The sequence below is a fragment of the Salvia hispanica genome, chromosome 1 (assembly GCF_023119035.1).
Source record: "Salvia hispanica cultivar TCC Black 2014 chromosome 1, UniMelb_Shisp_WGS_1.0, whole genome shotgun sequence".
Taxonomy (NCBI): Eukaryota; Viridiplantae; Streptophyta; class Magnoliopsida; order Lamiales; family Lamiaceae; genus Salvia; species Salvia hispanica.
This window is the reverse complement of record NC_062965.1, coordinates 910,367-929,311: the sequence shown is the minus strand read 5'-3', so window position 1 is coordinate 929,311 and position 18,945 is coordinate 910,367. Positions and strand designations below refer to the sequence as shown.

General features: G+C 35.8%; 3 protein-coding genes across 4 annotated transcripts; all 3 read right to left on the bottom strand.

The window, feature by feature from the left end:
- Positions 1 to 128: 128 nt before the first annotated feature.
- LOC125201926 (putative disease resistance protein RGA4) lies at positions 129 to 18,742 on the bottom strand. Of its 2 annotated transcripts, none has more exons than XM_048100224.1 (5): positions 15,324 to 18,742; positions 15,077 to 15,214; positions 14,850 to 14,912; positions 14,323 to 14,601; positions 129 to 178 (listed from the first exon to the last, which is right to left on the bottom strand). In XM_048100224.1, the coding sequence occupies exon 1, from the start codon at positions 18,704 to 18,706 to the stop codon at positions 15,437 to 15,439; it is 3,270 nt and encodes a 1,089-aa protein (XP_047956181.1). In that variant the 5' UTR covers positions 18,707 to 18,742; the 3' UTR covers positions 129 to 178; positions 14,323 to 14,601; positions 14,850 to 14,912; positions 15,077 to 15,214; positions 15,324 to 15,436. The 2 variants fall into 2 exon arrangements, with proteins under 2 accessions (XP_047956181.1, XP_047956180.1); XM_048100223.1 differs by having other exon boundaries at positions 14,323 to 14,592.
- LOC125209060 (putative disease resistance RPP13-like protein 1) lies at positions 1,617 to 3,938 on the bottom strand. The gene is made up of 3 exons (XM_048108654.1): positions 3,380 to 3,938; positions 3,057 to 3,243; positions 1,617 to 2,808 (listed from the first exon to the last, which is right to left on the bottom strand). Exons 1-3 carry the CDS (start codon positions 3,936 to 3,938, stop codon positions 1,617 to 1,619), a joined length of 1,938 nt encoding a protein of 645 aa, XP_047964611.1.
- On the bottom strand, positions 3,982 to 4,680 carry LOC125209038 (probable disease resistance protein RXW24L). Its single transcript, XM_048108624.1, has one exon. It carries the CDS (start codon positions 4,678 to 4,680, stop codon positions 3,982 to 3,984), a length of 699 nt encoding a protein of 232 aa, XP_047964581.1.
- Positions 18,743 to 18,945: the final 203 nt, after the last annotated feature.

Genomic DNA, 18,945 nt, shown 5'->3' with positions numbered 1-18,945 from the left:
TCCTATACTATTAACCTTACATTTTGAAGTTATAATACAAAATTTGTATGTCCACTTTATTAACCAAACAATAACGAATAACATACCTCACAAATACCATGTTTGCAAGGCAGCCATCTTCATCTCCAAATCACCACTCAACTCAAAGTTTACTCATCTTTTTCCTTTTCAATGCAATCTGATACTGACAACCATATATCATCAACTTTCAGAAAGAGCGAAAACGACAAAACAAGAACAGGATCACTTTTCTTAGTTTTTTTACCTTTCCGGTCCTAGCAATCTCCCTGCTGATCATTCCAAGTTCTGGAAATTGATACATTATTGACCAAATACGCAAGATTACGAGCATATCAGAAGAGCACTAGTACTCATAGATAGCAGCACTTGAAAATTTTGATTGGAGGCCGGTACTTGGTGAAAGCTGCACTCCAAAATTAACAATCAGCAAGTCAAAATGTTTTTGCACAATGAGATGTACGCACATGCACGCGTGTGTGTAAAACGATAGATTATTTGCAACAATTTAAACAACGAGAATAGGCATCATATCACCTTAATGATAAAAGGGTTGAACAACATGAATAGAACCAAGTACCAAAAACAACGTATAACTAGAAAACCAAGTACAAGCAATCCAATGAGTCAATAGCAAAACCAAATACATTCCTTGGCAAATCATGTCCGAAACAGAGCAGATTCTACATAAGGGAGTTCAAGCTCTTTAATGAAAAAGAAGCAGGAATGAGATCTAAGATGTTTTACAGATAATTCATCTCTGCTCTAGTGTAAGGAGACTTCAACCTAAGAATATATCCTAAACTCAACTTACTAAAAAGAGGATATTGTCACCATGAAAAGATCTTGACCGACCTACATTTGAAGCTGCTTCATCACCAACAAACACGCAATCTGTGTGACATGTTTCACCCTGGATTCATGAGCAGTTTAAATCCATCATGAAAGCATTCTGAATCGAAGCATCAAAATACGGAATCAAACAATTTGAAGGAGCAAACTAAAACTACCATCAGCTCCCCTTCGCAAATAACACAATAGCAACTGTAATTGACATGTCTTCAACCAATTATATATCCAGTTTGCACAAATACAGAATGAGACAAATTGAATGAGCAAACTAAAAGTAGCTGCAGCTTCCATGGAACTATTCACAAATAACACAATCCAACTGTAATTGAAAAGTCTAACCACAAAATACAAAACACCAATTTCACTTAGTTTTCATCTGTCATGAAAAAATGCTACACACATCAACTGATTGCAATCTGCAGCATCTCACTAGTACTAAAATATAAGGAAAGAAAACCAAAATAGATCTAAATAACCATGATTCAACAAATACAGAGCAGTTGCAACTTTGCAAATACAGAGCCATCTTCTATACAATAGAGAGTTTGTAAGTCCACTTTATCTATGAACAAAACACAGAGCTACTGGCTTTATATTATTAACAGTGTCAACTCAAAGTTTACATAAATATTATAGACAGTATTCATTCAATAGGAGAAAGACAAGCAAAGCAATAAATCATAGAAAAATCAAACGGCTTAGTAATTTAGTGAGGGGCTTCAATGCATCCACAGAGGGCAGGCACCTCAACTTTGTGCAGCCATATAGATGTAATGTCTTAGAGCTGAGAGGTTTCCAAACCATTGCGGCAATTCTTCTATCCCTATATTTTCTAACATTAAGATAGAAAGAGAAGTGAGACGTTGAATTGATTGAGGCAGCCACTCCCAATTTTCCACCCCTCTTAATGTTAACTCCTCAAGTGAGTTGCAACAGCCTTCCAATATGCCATTCACAGTCTCATTAATGGCAACACTTGTCTCTTTTGACCACTCCTCACTCACATCTATATTTAAATACCTCAAGCTACCTAAATCCCAACTCTCAACACTACCAGCAGACATCAATTTAGGAACGCCTCTGATTGTTAAATCTCTGAGATGAGATGATTTAGCGAGGCAGTCAATTAGCATTGGTAGATTCGTTAGGCTCCTTAATCCCTCCAATTCAAGAAGCTCAATTGTAGGGGCCCACAACTCTAGCATTTGACGTGGCAATTCCATCAGTTCTCCGCAGTCTTTAATGCTCAGCAGACGGAGGGTTCCTTGATTTTCTCCTTCTCCGCAGCTTGGATTCCCCATCGACTTCAGATTTCTACACCTTTCTATGGTCAACCTCTCCAGAGAATTGAGGGTGTCCAATCCATCTGGTAATGCTTCCAACATATCACATTCTTCAATGTTCAAGAATGAGAGATTGCGATGGTTATAGAAAAACCTCTTTGACAAACATTTCAAACTCTCTAATCCCCTTATATAGAGCGACCTTAAATTTGGCAAGTGGTCCAATGTTATTTCCTCACATTCTGAGCACTTATAGAGTTTTATCTCAATCAAGTTATGAAGTGGTAAGCAAGAGCCTTGAGGTTCACCCTGTAACCATGTTGGAAATCTTTTGCCTTTGTATCCTTCAATCCTCAACTTCTTCAGATTTGCATGAGGTCTGAGACCTTCCAACACACTCTCATCATTTCTTTCACTGAAATCAACCTCATCCCATTGAAGCACCAATTCATATAGGTTTGGCTTCTCCAACATATTTGCTTTCATAGCCTCTTTCTTGTCACACACTCTTTCAAGATGTTGAATCTCTATACTTTCTCTGAGATTCTTCAAACTCCCGAGCTCTTCAATTCGATATCCCTTCTCTTTTCCCACTGAAAACTCTGGTAGTGTTTGTAGACTAGTTAATCTCCCAATCTTCGCAGGCAACTTGTCACTATCCACATAAAGACGTCTTAAGTTAATCAAGTACGTCAATGTGTTTGGCAGTTTTGTCATAAACATTGCCCACTCTTAATGTTTGCAAGTGATGGAGTTCAGTGATCCATTCCGGCAAGTTTTCAATTGATGTATCTGAAATATTCAAATTTCTCAAATGTATCAACTCCCGAATTGAATCGGGCAACTCTTCTACAATCATAACTAGCAAGTGTTAGATTATGTAGACTTTTGAAGTTTGAGAACTTGGTATGGGAAGGATCACCTTCAAAGATTAATGTACGCAAATGCTTTGCCACTTCTTTTGGAATAGGACTTGATTCTTCTTTGAGAAACATGTATCTAATTGGTATCCCATTAGATAAAACTGCAGATGCAAGATCATGCACAAGATCGTGCATCACATAACTCACATTGTTATATCCATATTTGTCTGAAACTTGTAACAAGGAGTTGTGTAGAAGCACATTAAAAAACATGTTGCCCACAGACTCCATATCATCTCCTTGGCTTGGTTGAAGAAACCCTTCTCCCATCCATAGTTCAATCAGCTTCAGCTTATGGATTACCATGACCTTTGGGGTAAATCGAACAATACGCAAAGCACTTCTTGAGTGATGGTGAAGGTAGATAATCAAAGCTCAATTTCAGTATTTTTTGGATATTTTCAGCACCTTCACCACCGGGAAGGCCTTCATCATTGATCACACGCCACTCTCCTTCGGACTTACGGCGAAGCACACCCCCAACTACATTGGCAGCTAATGGCAGACCCTGACATCTTTTCGCAATCTCTTTTCCAATCGTTACAAATTCTGGTGGAACTTCTCCATTACCATCAAAAGCTTTTGCTTTTATTATGGACCAGCAATCATCATCTGATAAGCCCTTTAAAGAATGAATATGAAATGGTTTAACAGTTGAAGCAACCTTTTGACTCCTGGTACTGATGATAATGCCATTTCCCATAGTGGAAGTAATTCCAGACATGGAATTCATAAAGTCGTCCCATTCCTTAGAATTTTCATTCCAAACATCATCGAGAACAAGAAGAAATGTTTTATCCTTGAGAGCATCTTTAAGCTTTTTCAAGATATCATCTTTGCTCTCAACTCCATCACTTGCCATTTTAGTCAACTTATAATGTATTTTCTTGAAAAGATTGATTGGATCAAAACTTTTGAGAAACATGAACCCAAAGAAGTGATCTGAATCGAGACTTCACCCTTTCATGATTGAAGACTTTCTTAGTCAATGTAGTTTTCCCCATACCCCCCATTCCCACAAGAGCAACGATGGAGAACTTCTGTTTCTCTTCTTCTGGGTGGGTTTGGGTGAGCATGTTAACTAGTTCAGGGACATCATTATCTCTTCCAATAAAGACTGGAACATGACTGACGGAATCCGTCTCAAGAGAAGTATCATTAGCAGCAGGAAGTGCATTAGCAACCATGTATTGAATGCCAAAAGCTGCTGCCTTTTCACTCATAAACTTAAAATCCGAATTGATTTTTTTTATGGAAAGAGCCATTTTACGCTTACGGAAGAATGAGAATGATATCGCATTGATCATTTTGTTGGTTTTTTCATGGAGAAGATGATAGTTAAGTTTATCCAAGACGTTATCAGCATCGAAAGCCATATTCTCAAGCTCCCTCAACCAGACCTTGACAGCATTTTGGGTGATGGACTTGTTATCAAGGTCTCTCAGGTAGCCTTCAATCATCTCTAGAGTCTTCTGAAGCTTTTTGAGATCTCCCTTGAGATTTTGAAACACCATAGAGTACTGTTTCATCAAACCGTCCGCCGCCTTTTTAACAAGAAGTTTGATGCCTGCTGTAGCAACTGCTGCAACCGCTACTGTTTCCATAGTTTCGCGGAGATGGATCTAGAGAGAGAGATAAATTTTTTATTTGAAGATGAAGAAAGCTTGTGGATGATATGCAAAAGCAAAACAGGCCAATTGTCCTTCACAATTATATATGGTCTTAACAATTTAATCAATATAAATGGATTTGACAATGGAATTTGTTCTTCAATATTTATATTCGTACGATTTTACGTGAAACGATTAGAAAAACAAAGTAGTCCTGTTGATTAGAATCAAATGGTTGTATAGTGACTTAGATTATTGGGTATTTATAGGTTTGAAAAGGGTTTAGTCTTAATAATTTTCGTGTCCTAAAGGAATGAGAGGGATTTGGCTTTACAAGGTAACAAACCAAATCCGTGTCTTAAAAATATCGGTCTTAAAAATATGTAAAATCCGTGTTTGTCGTATAGATTTCTTATCAAGAAACCCCAGATATGAAATTCTCCAAATGTATATGAAGACTGAATCTGAAAATCTTCTAAATCAAGTCTTTAAAATTCATTTTTTCTCAAAATATTCTGTTAACTGGCAAGCATGATATATGAATTCTGTTAGGGTCCAATTGGTACAAAGATTTGGAATTGAAATGGTATTCCATATCTATAGCACTGGGGAATTGAAATGGAAGTCGATATCTATAGCACTGATTAGAATTCTATTGAATTGAATTAGATTTAATTCCAAATCTTATGTTCGGCAAAATGAAGTACTCATCCGTCCCAGATAATTTGGGACACTTTGACCCGGCACAAGTTTTAAGAAATCTTTAGTGAGTTGAAAAAGTTGGTGAAATATGGGTCCTACTTTTAAAGTATTACTTTTATAATAAAAATGTGAGTATGAATGAGTTAGTAGAATATGAGGTCCAAGTACACAAAAATGGTAAAAGTGAAGTGGGACAAATTATGTAGAGCAATACCCGAAATGGAATACTAGGTCGAATTATCTCTGGGACGGAGGGAGTAATTAATATGAAGTTCAATAAATTTGAAAATTTATTGAAATTCGTCACGCTACTTGTTTTTAATGTTTCAAATGATTATGTTCGACTAGTTCGGTCCCAACACACAGACACGTAATACACGTTGCACACACGCAATGTGTGTAGAGTGCGTAGTATAAGTATGTGCATGCAGTGTATGGCATTTTATATTTTAGATGTGTGTGTAGTATGTATATGGGTTCCGATTTCCAACATGGTGGAACCATAACCGACCCAGCAAGGAGATTCTAGTGGTTGCAACAAAAAAGGCGATTCCGTCGCTTTGGCGGCCCCCACGCTCCGGCCCGACATCAGCGAGGGATTAAATCAGTACGCGGTAGCCCGTTAAGGGGAGGCCTTAACCCACTGGGGCCGGAGAAGCCCATCTCCCATGGCCTCACACTTGTGCACGAGAGATGGAAGCAACTACACGATCTGCCTCTCCGTTGCCGATTACACTACGCCCCTATAGCTACACATCCTTCGATGTTTTGCTTTTTCTTTCAGTATAGGACAAAAGTCGTTCACTTATACTCCCTCTATCCGCCATTAGAAATCTTATTAATAGGTGACACGGGTTTTAAGAAATGTTAAGAAAAGTGAGGGAAAAAAGTTAATGGAATAGGGTCCACTTGTATATATTAGTTTTAAATGAAATGTGAGTGGAATGAGTTAGTGGAAAGTGGGACCTTATTACCATTTATGGTAAATGTAGAACTGAGACTCTATTAATATGAGATAGACTAAAATGGAAAAACGGGACTCTTATTCGCGGACGAGAGGAGTGAGTAAATAACAACTAAATGTTAGATCTATCTATCATTTTTTTTATCTATATTGAGTACTATAATATTCCATTATAATCATGTCAATCGGGCCGGCCCATCGGGTTTTGGGCCAACCCTACTCGGGTTGCGGGTCAATCGGGTGCGGGCTTGCCGGGTTGTGATTTTTTTCGGGTTGTAAAAGTTCGGCTCTAACCCTAAAAGCTCGGGTTTCGGGCTAGCCAGTGGGTTAATCGGGTTGCTACCGATAAGGTTAAGGCTCGAACAATCCAATAAATTATGATGAAAATTAGTTATATTTATAAAATATAAATTATTTAATTATGAAAAATTTGATATACATGCTTAAACTCAATCATAAAGTACTAATATTTGTTATATTTCTTGAAATTTTAATGCATGTTAAAAATTTAAATATTCTTTTAGTGAGTTTAATTATTTAACAATTACTCCCTCCGTCTCCCATTAAGAGTCACACTTTTTCATTTCGCTCCGTCCCCAACTAAGATCACACTTCATTTTTACCATAAATAGTAAGTAGGTCCCACATTCCACTAACTCAATTCACACTCACATTTTATTATAAAACCAATATAAAAAAATGGGTCCCACATTCCGCTAACTTTTTCAACCAACTTTTCTTTACATTTCTTAAAACCCGTGCCCAGTCAAAGAGTGACTCCTAATAGGAGATAGAGGGAGTATTATATTAATAAAAATTCAAAATATAATTTATATATTTACCATAAAATTGAAAGTTGTCTTTTTTTAGTTATCTATGTCATAAAATTAGTCAACGAAGTGTCGAATTAGGAGTAAAAAATTGAAAAATATAAATTTTACCGAAGGTTATCGGGCCAGCCCATCGGGTTTATCGGGCTAGGAATTTTCGACTATAAATTTAGCGGGCTATTCGGGCCAGCCCACGGGTTGCGGGCTCATTGACATCCCTAATTATGATATTATAACAACAAATATTAGAGCATTCACCATAAGGCCGATTGGCTGTGCGATCGATCGGCGCCCATTGAGGGAAGAGGGCCGCCGACCCAATGCCTGCGCCTATCGGAGATCGGCGGTTGATCGGCTCCCATTGTGGCGCCAAACCGCCGATCCCTTTTTCTTCCCTATTGTTTCTATGGTTTATGGAAAAGGGCATGCATATGAACGAAGAAACTGTGTTAATTGAGAGAGAACGAAGAGAAGAAAGATAAACAATAGATTCTAAATTAGGTTTTCATTTGTATATAGTTGTTATTGTAAAATGGGCTTCATCAGTTGGCCAATAATTTTCTTAAATAATAAATGGACTAATTAGATTGGAGATGACCTAATTTAGGTTTTCAGCTATTTATGTCTATGTCTCTTTATAATTTTTTTCCAATATTGTAATACAATGAAGATTTGCGTATTAATATTATATATACAAATCAATTTAATTTATTCAAAAATAAAAATAAAATAATGCTAATGTGGAAATGGAGACGTGCAATAAGATAGGCTATACCATTGCTGGGAGATGGCTGGAAGATAAAATGGTTGGATTAATTGGTTGTACATATATCCTTACATATATTGTTGGGAGATAGGCTATTTCAACCATATATTGGTTGTACATATAAGATATGGAATATGCTATTATCTGTAAAATGGTTGGAAATGGTTGGATTTGGCTATAAAATGGTTGGATTAATTGGTTTGTATTCTATATAGGAAGTATATAAAACATTCATAGATGTCTCTATAAAATAGATGTAGCTAGCCAATAATGATTTTTTTACAATTCATTGGCCCAACAAGTATGAGTTATTATGAAATTATAGTTTTCATTTGTTTATGAAAACTGATTTTTAAATACAAAATTTAATTGTTATAAATAAAATATTTTTTATAAAATTAATTTGTACAACATTCAACTTAAAAAAATTAATAAACTATTCTAGTTAATTTTAAGAAGATGTGAAAGCGCGTTTATCTCTATAAGAACGGTACGTTCCGAGGTGTAAAGTAGGAGAGAAGGGATGTCATAATTGGGGTTTTGAATAAGGTGACGTTTTAGTGTTATTTTTTTCTATAAATTTGCCTTAGAGGAAGACTTATTCAATAAATATAGATGAAGATAATGAACAATAGAATGAAAAAGAAGAAGGAAAAAGTAAGACTTGTATTCCATATTGGAAACAGAGAACATCTCTATGAAAGAGAAGTAACCAAGAATGATTAAGTTACAGTACATAGGCCCAACAAACAAGTATGGGTTATTATGAAATTCTAGTGTTCATTGATTTATGAAATGGATTTTAAAATACAAAAATTAATTTTTTTTAAAGAAAAATATATTTTATCCTATATTAATTTGAACCGCCGGTATAGGTTCAACAAGAACTTGAACCGTAACCACCCAGAAAACTGGGAAACTGGCCACGATTCCTAACCAGAATTCCAGATCCGGTTACAACTGGCAATTCTGAGCCAACCACCGATCCTGTTCGGTTCTGGAACCTCTAGGTGGTGGCTGACAAAGTGTCCCACATTGAAAGTCAAGTGAATCATGTGGAGTAGCTTGCGTTGTAAAACCTGTTATCCGTTTTGATAGGCCTTTGTGTGTGTATATTGTGCATAGTGTGGTTAGTGTGTATGTGTATATGTCAATCAGGCCGGCCCATCGGGTTTCAGGCTGGTCCTATTCGGTTGCGGGTCAATCGAAGTGCGAGCTAGTCGGGTTATGATTTCTTTCGGTTTATAAAAGTTCAACCCTAACCCTAATAGCTCGGGTTTCGGGGTAGCACAACGGGTTAATCGGTTACTAACGATAAGATTAACATGCGATCAATCCAATAAATAATTATGAAAATTAGTGATATTCATACTATATAAAATATTTAAGTATTATAAATTTGAGATATATCCTCAAACTTAATTATAAACACGATCAAATACTAATATTTGAGATATTTCGTGAAATTTTAATGCATGTTTAGAAATTTAAATATTTTTTTAGTGAATTTGAAGTTTTTAATTTATTTATCAATTATTATATTAATAAAAATTCAATATATAATTTGTATATTTAATATAAAATTGAAAGTTATTTTTTTAGTTGTTTATATTATAAAATTAATCAATGAAGTGTAGAATTAGGAGTAAAAAAATAGAATAATAGAAATTTTATCGGGTTTTCGGGCCAGCCCATCGGATTTTCGGAGTCTAGGCCCTAACGGGTTACGGGTTAATCGGATGCGGGCTAATCGGGTTTTAATTTTATCGAGCTAGAAATTTCCACCCTAACCCTATAAATTTGGTGGGCTATTCGGTCAGCCACACAAGTTGGGGGCTACCAATCCCACACTCCCAATTCCACGTTCCCAAACGGAATCTTAATGTATATGAGACTAAGAATAAAATGCACAACACATGAAGAGAAAATGTAAAATGTTGCACTTACTTGCTTCAAGATTCAATCGCAAAGATGGTTCAATACGAAATTGCTCTCTCTGTCGCTCAAACTCCAGGGTAGTTTCAAAAGTTGGGAATTTGAGGCTATGATAAACAAAAGATTATCTCAGCTGAAAAGCTAAAGCTAGTGGCTAATTTAAAATTATTGACCTTTAATTTGTCATAAGTTTATAAGTTTAGTGTGAGACAGCCTAAATGATGTTATTATGCCCATGTCTCAAAATGATATTATTATGTCCATGTCTCAAATTGTTTATAGACTACTTCACATTGGCAGCTCAAATATTATACTCCCTCGCTCCTTATTAATTGGCATTATTTAATTTGTACACCGAGCTTTAAGAAATATAATAAAAAAAAATTAATTGAATGTGGATCCTACTTTTATAAATATTTTTTTAATAAAATATAAGTTGGAATGAGTTATTGGAATGTAAGGTCCATTATCAAAAATAATAGAAAAAGTAAGGGTGTCAACTAATTGTTGAGATAGGACTGAAAAAGGAAATTTGTAGCTTCAATAATGAGGGACGGATGGAGTAAAATCTAGAATAAAGTCCAAAATTGGTATCCGATTTTTGTTCAAAAAATAAATTTAATCCTACATATTAAGAGTGATAATTTTTTATTGTAAACAACATACTTTTATCCATATTTAACTATTTCACAAAAAATCAACCATCAACAATATTCTGACCAGTAACTTAATTACAATTAAATTATAAATTAAAATAATATAATTGAATCATTTTATTTTTTATAAACAACAACAATTTATTTTGTTTTACTTTATTATTTCACCTACCCTGAACCCTAAATGTCCACAATTTTTGCCGTAGAAATGTTCACATTCCATATTTAGGTTTGTGGAACTTAATAACGAAAAAACAAGAAAGGCAGAGTGATACTATAACAGTCAAAAAGTAAAGGCAAAGTGATACTATAAAAAAGTCAAAAAGTAAAAGCAAAGGGCCAAGAACAATTGTCTTCCACATGTTTTAATCATTCATTATTATGATGTTTGGAATAAAAGGTGTGCATTGTGATTGGCTTAGAAGGTGACCAATCATTAATTAATATTCCAGTGTTATGAAAATGAAATTTTTTTTTTCTTTTTTAATATATTTCATAAAAATAATTTATTTTAGAATTTTTATTTATTATTATTTTTTAATAAGATAAGTTTCATTCTCTACTAATAATATTTTAATCACTTTTTTTCTATGTATAATATCTTATATTTTTTATAAACTATAGATTAAAATCTAAGTTTTCGTATCTATTTCTATGCACGAATAAAATTTTAATCTAAAATCAACACAAACCGAATGATACTCATAATTAACTTTTGAGCACACGTTAATTGAAAATGCATCCTAACTTTATCTTCAAAGTTCTTTATACCAATGAAATGCAGGCGGATTTGCTTTTGAGCACACTTTAATTGAAAATTCATGTTAACTTTCCCTTAAAATAACATAGTAATAAAGTGTGGATCATGCTGGCAACGAGCAAGAACAATTTCAACATTATTAAAAAAATCATGGTATTGGTTGGAAATATCTTAATCTATTACTAATGGTTTTCAACATATTTAAAACTTTATCATAAAGCTTATGAAATTTGATTGTGTTCGGAATTTTGCCAATATCAACAAATCCTATGAAATCAGATTAGGTATGGCTCATCGGAATCTATGTGGACTAATCAGATGTAAAAAAACAATGACGTTTTGTATAGTTATAAATGATTATCTTTTTAAGCATACATTAGAAATAAACCTCATCACAAATAAAATTTGGGTTCGTCTATAAATTTGTTAGTCATCTTTATGAAATTTCTTCATCTTTTTTGGATTATAATCGATTCACTAATTAAAGTCATGTATGATTCGGTTAAAAGATCATGTATGATTCAATTTCAATGGAATTGTAAATTATGATTTTTCCTGCCAATTGAAAATTTCACTATAGACCATGCACGATTCTGAACATGATCAAAACTTATGAGATTTTTACTGCCAAGTTTTAAATTCGTTCTTCAACCTGTTTGTCCAGTTTGCACAAAAGAGACGATATATATTTAACGGGAGAAAGACAAGCAATGCAATGAATCAATAGCAAAATCAAACAGCTTATATAACCCATGACGAAAGCAATCTGAATCGAACACCAAATAGAGAATGAGACAAATTGAAGGAGCAAACTAAAACTGCACTCAGCTTCCATGGAACTATTCACAAAATAACACAATCCAACTCTAGTTGAAAAGTCTAACCACAAACACACAAAGCAACCATTTCACTTAGTTTCATTTGATCGTGAAAAAGTGTTAAACGAATCATTGTCTAAATGAAAACAATGCTTCTTATTATTATAAAATTGACATCAGAAGTTTTCCTCTAACATGAAACAATCCCAAAATATGATAGTGGATGATCTAAGTTAGTTGAAACTATGCATATATCATCAACTTTCAGAAAGAGCGAAAACGACAAAACAAGAACAGGATCACTTTTCTTAGTTTTTTTACCTTTCCGGTCCTAGCAATCTCCCTGCTGATCATTCCAAGTTCTGGAAATTGATACATTATTGACCAAATACGCAAGATTACGAGCATATCAGAAGAGCACTAGTACTCATAGATAGCAGCACTTGAAAACTAGAAAACCAAGTACAAGCAATCCAATGAGTCAATAGCAAAACCAAATACATTCCTTGGCAAATCATGTCCGAAACAGAGCAGATTCTACATAAGGGAGTTCAAGCTCTTTAATGAAAAAGAAGCAGGAATGAGATCTAAGATGTTTTACAGATAATTCATCTCTGCTCTAGTGTAAGGAGACTTCAACCTAAGAATATATCCTAAACTCAACTTACTAAAAAGAGTAAGCAATTTATCACCAAAAAAGAGGATATTGTCACCATGAAAAGATCATGACTGACCTTCATTTGAATATTAGCTACCAATAGGCCAAAAATCTCGTATCCTATATCTAATAGCGGGCATGGCCCAAGTAAATCAAGTTTATGTGGTGATGATCCATTAGGCCCAATTAGAATTATAGACCATTTAAACTAATGTTGGGCTTGGTCCGAAGTAGGTGGGCTTTCTACAATCCAGCCCATTTAGTCAACAACAATTGCAAAAAAAAATCATTCAGTCACCTATTAATTATTTAGATGTCTTCATTGACATTTTTTCAGTAAAATTGATACTATATAAAAGTAACATATTCCACAGAGACACTCCTAATATAAATGCTTCTTACTTATGGAGATGTGTTTTTCAAAACCAAAACTTTATTCAACTAACATAGACAAGGCTTGCAACATTTTTTCTCTCTACTCATCAGTTTCCTTCAAATACACACCAAAATTTCTAAACATTAGAGATCAACTCTGTACCTGAGGGATCTATTTGGTTCACTGAGTATCTTCGCCGATGTGCCTGCAGCGCGAACAAGTTTCCCACCTTGCCCCGGGCGAAGCTCAATGTTGCGAATGTTCATCCCGATTCGCATATCTAACAGAGGCATACAGCTCCCATATTGAGAGCTTTCATTTATTTATTTGATACACCCTCTCACTGTGGGCCTGATCCCCGGCCGTCCTGCCTTTCTCAGCTTCTTTGTCGCCCGACATCTCTTCTCACCAGACGGGAGTCTTATTTCACTGTACCTGGAAAAAAAAATCGAAACAGCTGACTGAGTATAAGTAGACTAACTAAAATATCAAGCATCGTCAGAAGTAACCGAGAAGCAGTGGCTACCGAAGCAGAGTAAGCAAAACATTGGCCAATCAAATTCATACCCTCTCTTATAAAGATACAGCATAAAACAATCACAGTAAATGCTGCCAATACAAGACTAAAGCACAACAACATGTAGGCCAAGCTTAAGAACGAATGCTCACAACTAATGTAGCGATCGAATTTCAGAGCTCCAAAATTAAAATTCACAACAATATCGTAAAATAGGACAACATCATACACACTTTCAAGTCTCTAGACAAGAAACCTTGCATACAAATGAACTACAATACAAAATAACATTCATCTATATCAATTAAAATATGCTTTCTCTCTACTCTTCTTAAAACACATACTGAATTCTCCATATATTCATACCACCATTTCACAGCATTAGATAAGCATGACTCATACATTAGAGATCAACTTTCATACAGAGCGAAACGATGAAACAAGAACTTGAGATTTAAAAAGATTTAGTGATATTTCATCTCTAAGATAGCGTACAAAGCCTTATGGAAATGAGATTTAAAAAGATTTAGTGATAATTCATCCTGCTCTAGTGAAAACAGAACTTGGCTTCAACCTAAGAATATATCCCAACCAAAAGTTATTTATATATCATCAAAAAGAGGATATTGTCACCATGAAAAGATCTTTACCGACCTACATTTGAAGCTGCTTCATCACCAACAAACACGCAATCTGTGTGATGTTTCACCCTGGATTCATGACAGTTCAAATCCATCATGAAAGCATTCTGAATCAAGCATCAAATACGGAATTCCATCAGTTCTCCACAGTCTATAATTATCAGCTCACGGAGGTTTCCCTGATTTTCTCCTTCTCCTCCGCAGCTTGGATTCCCAATCGACTTCAGATTTACACACACTTTTATTGTCATGTTTTGCATAGAATTCCAGGTGTCCAGCCCATCTGGTAATGCTTCCAACATATCACATTCATAAATGTTCAAATATGAGAGATTGCAATGGTTATACAAAAACAAGCTCAAAATTGTTAATCCATCAAAATATATGGGCGATATAAAATTAGTGGATTGTAGAGTCCATTACAAAAAGTAGCAGAGAAACAAATGGAACATTTATTAGTGGACGGAGGGAGTATAATGGATATAATAGAGAATTTGTATGTCCATTTCATTTTCCAAACACTGAACAATGATAATATACCTCAGAAATGTCATTTTGCAATGCAGCCATCATCAAACAGCTTAAATCCATCACGAAAGCATTCTGAACCGAACACCAAATACAGAATCAGACAAATTGAACGAGCAAACTAAATATTACTACTATAAAACACCAATTTAACTTAGTTTTCATCTGATCATGAAAAAAAAAATGCTAAACAAATTCATTCATTCATTCATCCAAAATACTTGATTGTTATGATCTACCTCTGTTTAGGGAGCTTGCACGATGACTGAATCTGCAAACTGCAATGAAATCTTCGTTGCTAAAAAACCGAGGAATCCACGGAGGCGTGTACTTGGAGTCGACTCCCATAACAGAGCTGCCTTGCCCGTTCGGGGGACCTTCAAAACAAGCTCAAAATTGTGTAATCCAGAAAAATATATGGTAAATTCAATGATCTCCTATACTAATAATCTTTCATTTTACAAACATCGAACAATTATAACACACCTCAGAAATGGCATATTTGCAAGGCAGCCATCTTCTTCTCCATATCACTACTTAACAAAAACTTGCCCATCTTTACCCTTCTCAAGGCAATCTGATTCAGACAACCATATATATCACCAATTTTCAAAAACATAACGAAAGCTGTTGGAATTTTCGATTTGGAGATTGGGATGGTTGCGCCGTTCCGAATCAATACTTAGTTTCGGACAATTTTGAAAATGTAACTGTTTTAATTTAGTAAGGGGCTTCAATGCATCCACAGAGGGCAGGCACCTCAACTTTGTGCAGTCATACAGACATAAGTTCTCCAGAGCTGAGAGATTTCCAAACCATTGCGGCAATTCTTCTATCCCTATATTTTCTAACATTAACTCCTGAAGAGAAGTGAGACATTGAATTGATTGAGGCAGCCACTCCCAATTTTCCACCCCTCTTAATGTTAACCATTCAAGTGAGTTGCAACAGCCTTCCAATATGCCATTCACAGTCTCATTAATGGCAACACTTTTCTCTTCTGACCACTCCACACTCACATCTATATTTAAATTCTTCAATCTACCTAAATCCCAACTCTCAACAGTTCCAGCAGACAGTAGATGAGGAACGCCTGAGATTTTCAAATATGTGAGAAGAGGATATGATTTAGCAAGGCAGTCCATTAGCAACGGTAGATGAGGTTCGCCTGAGATTTTCAATCCTCTGAGACAAGGATATGATAGCATTGGTAGATTCGCTAAGCACCTTAATCCCTCCAATTCAAGAAGCTCAATTGTAGGGGCCCACAACTCTAGCATTTGACGAGGCAATTCCATCAGTTCATTGCAGTATGTAATGCTCAGCCGACGGAGGATTCCTCGATTTTCTCCTTCTCTGCACCTTGGTTTCCCAATCGACTTCAGATTTCTACACCATCCTATTCTCAACACCTTCAGAGAATTGAGGGTGTCCAGTCCATCTGGTAATGCTCTCAACATATCACATCTGTCAATCTCCAAGCGTGAGAGATTGCAATGGTTATAGAAAAACCTCGTTGACAAACATTCCAATCTCCTTAATCCCCATAGATAGAACGACCTTAAACTTGGAAAGTGGTTCAAGGTTATTTCCTCACATTCCTCATCCTGTAACCATGTTGGAAATTTTTCGCCTTCGTATCCTTTAATCTTCAACTCCTTCAAGTTTGCATGAGGTCGGAGGCCATCTAACACACCCTCATCATTTCTATCACCCGAACAATCCCATCCCCATTCAAACTGCAATGAAGATAAGTGTTGCTTCTGCAATATATTGGCTTTCAGAGCCTCTTCCTTGTCACGCACCCTCTCAAGATTTCCAATAGTTAATTCTCCTTTGAGATTTTTCAAATTTCCGAGTTCTTCAATATGATACCCCTTCTCTTCGCCCACGTTGAAGTAAGGTAGTGTTTGGAGACTAGTTAATCTCCCAATCTCCGCAGGCAACTCCATATAATATCCTATATAAAGATGCCTTAAGTTAACCAAGTACTTCAACGTGTTTGGCAGTTTTTGTTTCCAGTTTTGTTCCCAGTCACGCGATGCTCTTAGTGTTTGCAAGTGACTGAGTTCACCAATCCACTCCGGCAAGCCTTTAATACATGTATTTGAAAGATCAAGATTTCTCAAATGTATACACTCCCTAACTGAATTGGGCAATTGATGCTCTTCTGAACTTTTACCAATAGTTAGATTATGAAGACATTGGAAGCCTGAGAAATTAATACCAGAAGTTCCACCTTTCAAGATTAATGTACGTAAATGCTTGGCCACTTCTTTTGAAATAGGACTTGATTCTTCTTCGACAAACTTGTATCGAACTAGGGTGCTGCAATTTGCATTATTATAAGATAAAACCGAAGATGCAAGATCATGCACAAGATCGTGCATCGTGTAAAATTCCACATTTCCATCCTCATCTTGCCATGCAACTTGAAGCAAAGAGTTGTGTAGAAGAACATTGAAAAACTTATTTCCCACATCTTCCATCTTATCTGGTTGAAGAAAACCTTCTGCCATCCAGTGCTCAATTACTTGTTGCTTCTCAATCGAGTGACCTTTAGGGAAAATTGAACAGTAAGCAAAGCATTTCTTGAGAGATAGTGAAGGCAAATAATCAAAGCTCAATTTTAGTATCTTTTGGATTATTTCAGCACCTTCAGCATCTGAAAGACAATTTTCATTGATTGAGCGCCATTCTTCTTCGGACTTACATCGTCGAAGCACACCGCCAACTACATTGGCAGCTAAGGGCAAACCTTGACATGCTTCCGCAATCTCTTTTCCAATAATCTCAAACTGTGGTGAAACAGCTTCATTTCCATCAAAAGCTTTTGCTTTAATTATGGACAGGCAATCATCATTTGATAAGCCTCTCAAAGTGTATTCAAGTGGGTTCACAACTGAAGCAACCTTGTGACTTCTGGTAGTGATGATAATGCCATTTCCCATTGTGGAAGTAACTCCTGACATGGAGTTCATAAAGTCATCCCACTTTGGAACATCTTCATTCCATACATCATCAAGAACAAGAAGAAATGTTTTATACTTGAGAGCTTCTAGAAGCTTTTCCAATATATCATCTCTACTCTCAACTCCGTCACTTGCCCTTTTAGTCAACTTATAATGTATTTTTTTGAAAAGAACGATTGGATCAAAGGTTTGAGAAACATGAACCCAAAGATGTGATCCGAATCGAGCCTTCACCCTTTCATGATTCAAGACTTTTTTAGTCAACGTAGTTTTCCCCATACCCCCCATTCCCACGATAGCAACGATGGAGAACATCCGTTCCTCTTGGTGGGTTTGGGTGAGCAAGTCAACTACTTTAGGCACATCATCATCTCTTCCAATAAAGATTGGATCAAGACTGAACGAATCAGTCTCAAGGGAAGTATCAACAACAACAGAAAGTGAATTCGCAAGAATGATTTGAAGGCCAAGATAAGTTGCCATTTTGTTCACAGACTCAAAATCCGCATTAATTTGTTTGATAGTATGAGCCATTTTAGAGCGACGTGAAATGCGAGTACCACTACAGGATGACAAGCATGATAGTACCTTATTCTTTGGCTTGGGATTGGGTGCGTCCATTTTCCTCGCTTTTTTGTAGAGAAAATGATAGTTGAGTTCATCCAAGGCATAATAAGCATCGAAAGCCAAAGCTTCAAGTTTCCTCAACCAATTCTTGACTGCTTTGTCGGTGGATTTCGTCTCAGCGTCACTCAAGTAGGCTTGAATCATCTCCAAAGTCTCCTGCAGCTTTCCGGCATCTTCCTCGAGACCTTGAAGTAGGGCGAACTCTTCACTCAGAACGTTGATCAGATTTTGGACAAGAAACTCGACGCCTGCTGTAGCAATGGCTTCCATGGTTTCGCAGAGAGAGAAATCTAGGGAGAGAAACGCTTGTATGTTTATCTTTGAAGATGAAGAATGCTTGTAAGCTTGTGGTTGATATACTAATATTCTCTCTTCTGCATTCTGATTCTCACTCATCATCTTTTGTTCTCTCTCTCTCTCCCTCGAGAAAGCAGAGACATAAAGTTGATAAAGTAAACCACAATATGAAAGAATAAATTCTTATCTTCTTATCTCTTTCTTTCTTGACT

Excerpts from the sequence above, each read along its gene's own strand:
- LOC125201926 (XM_048100224.1), bottom strand. The coding sequence starts at position 18,706 with ATGGAAGCCATTGCTACAGCAGGCGTCGAGTTTCTTGTCCAAAATCTG.
- LOC125209038 (XM_048108624.1), bottom strand. The coding sequence starts at position 4,680 with ATGGAAACAGTAGCGGTTGCAGCAGTTGCTACAGCAGGCATCAAACTT.
- LOC125209060 (XM_048108654.1), bottom strand. The coding sequence starts at position 3,938 with ATGGCAAGTGATGGAGTTGAGAGCAAAGATGATATCTTGAAAAAGCTT. Across the intron at positions 3,244-3,379 it reads GATTTACCCCAAAGGTCATG|ACAAATATGGATATAACAAT; the intron begins GTAATCCATAAG and ends TACAAGTTTCAG. Across the intron at positions 2,809-3,056 it reads GGTGATCCTTCCCATACCAA|TGACAAGTTGCCTGCGAAGA; the intron begins GTTCTCAAACTT and ends TTATGTGGATAG.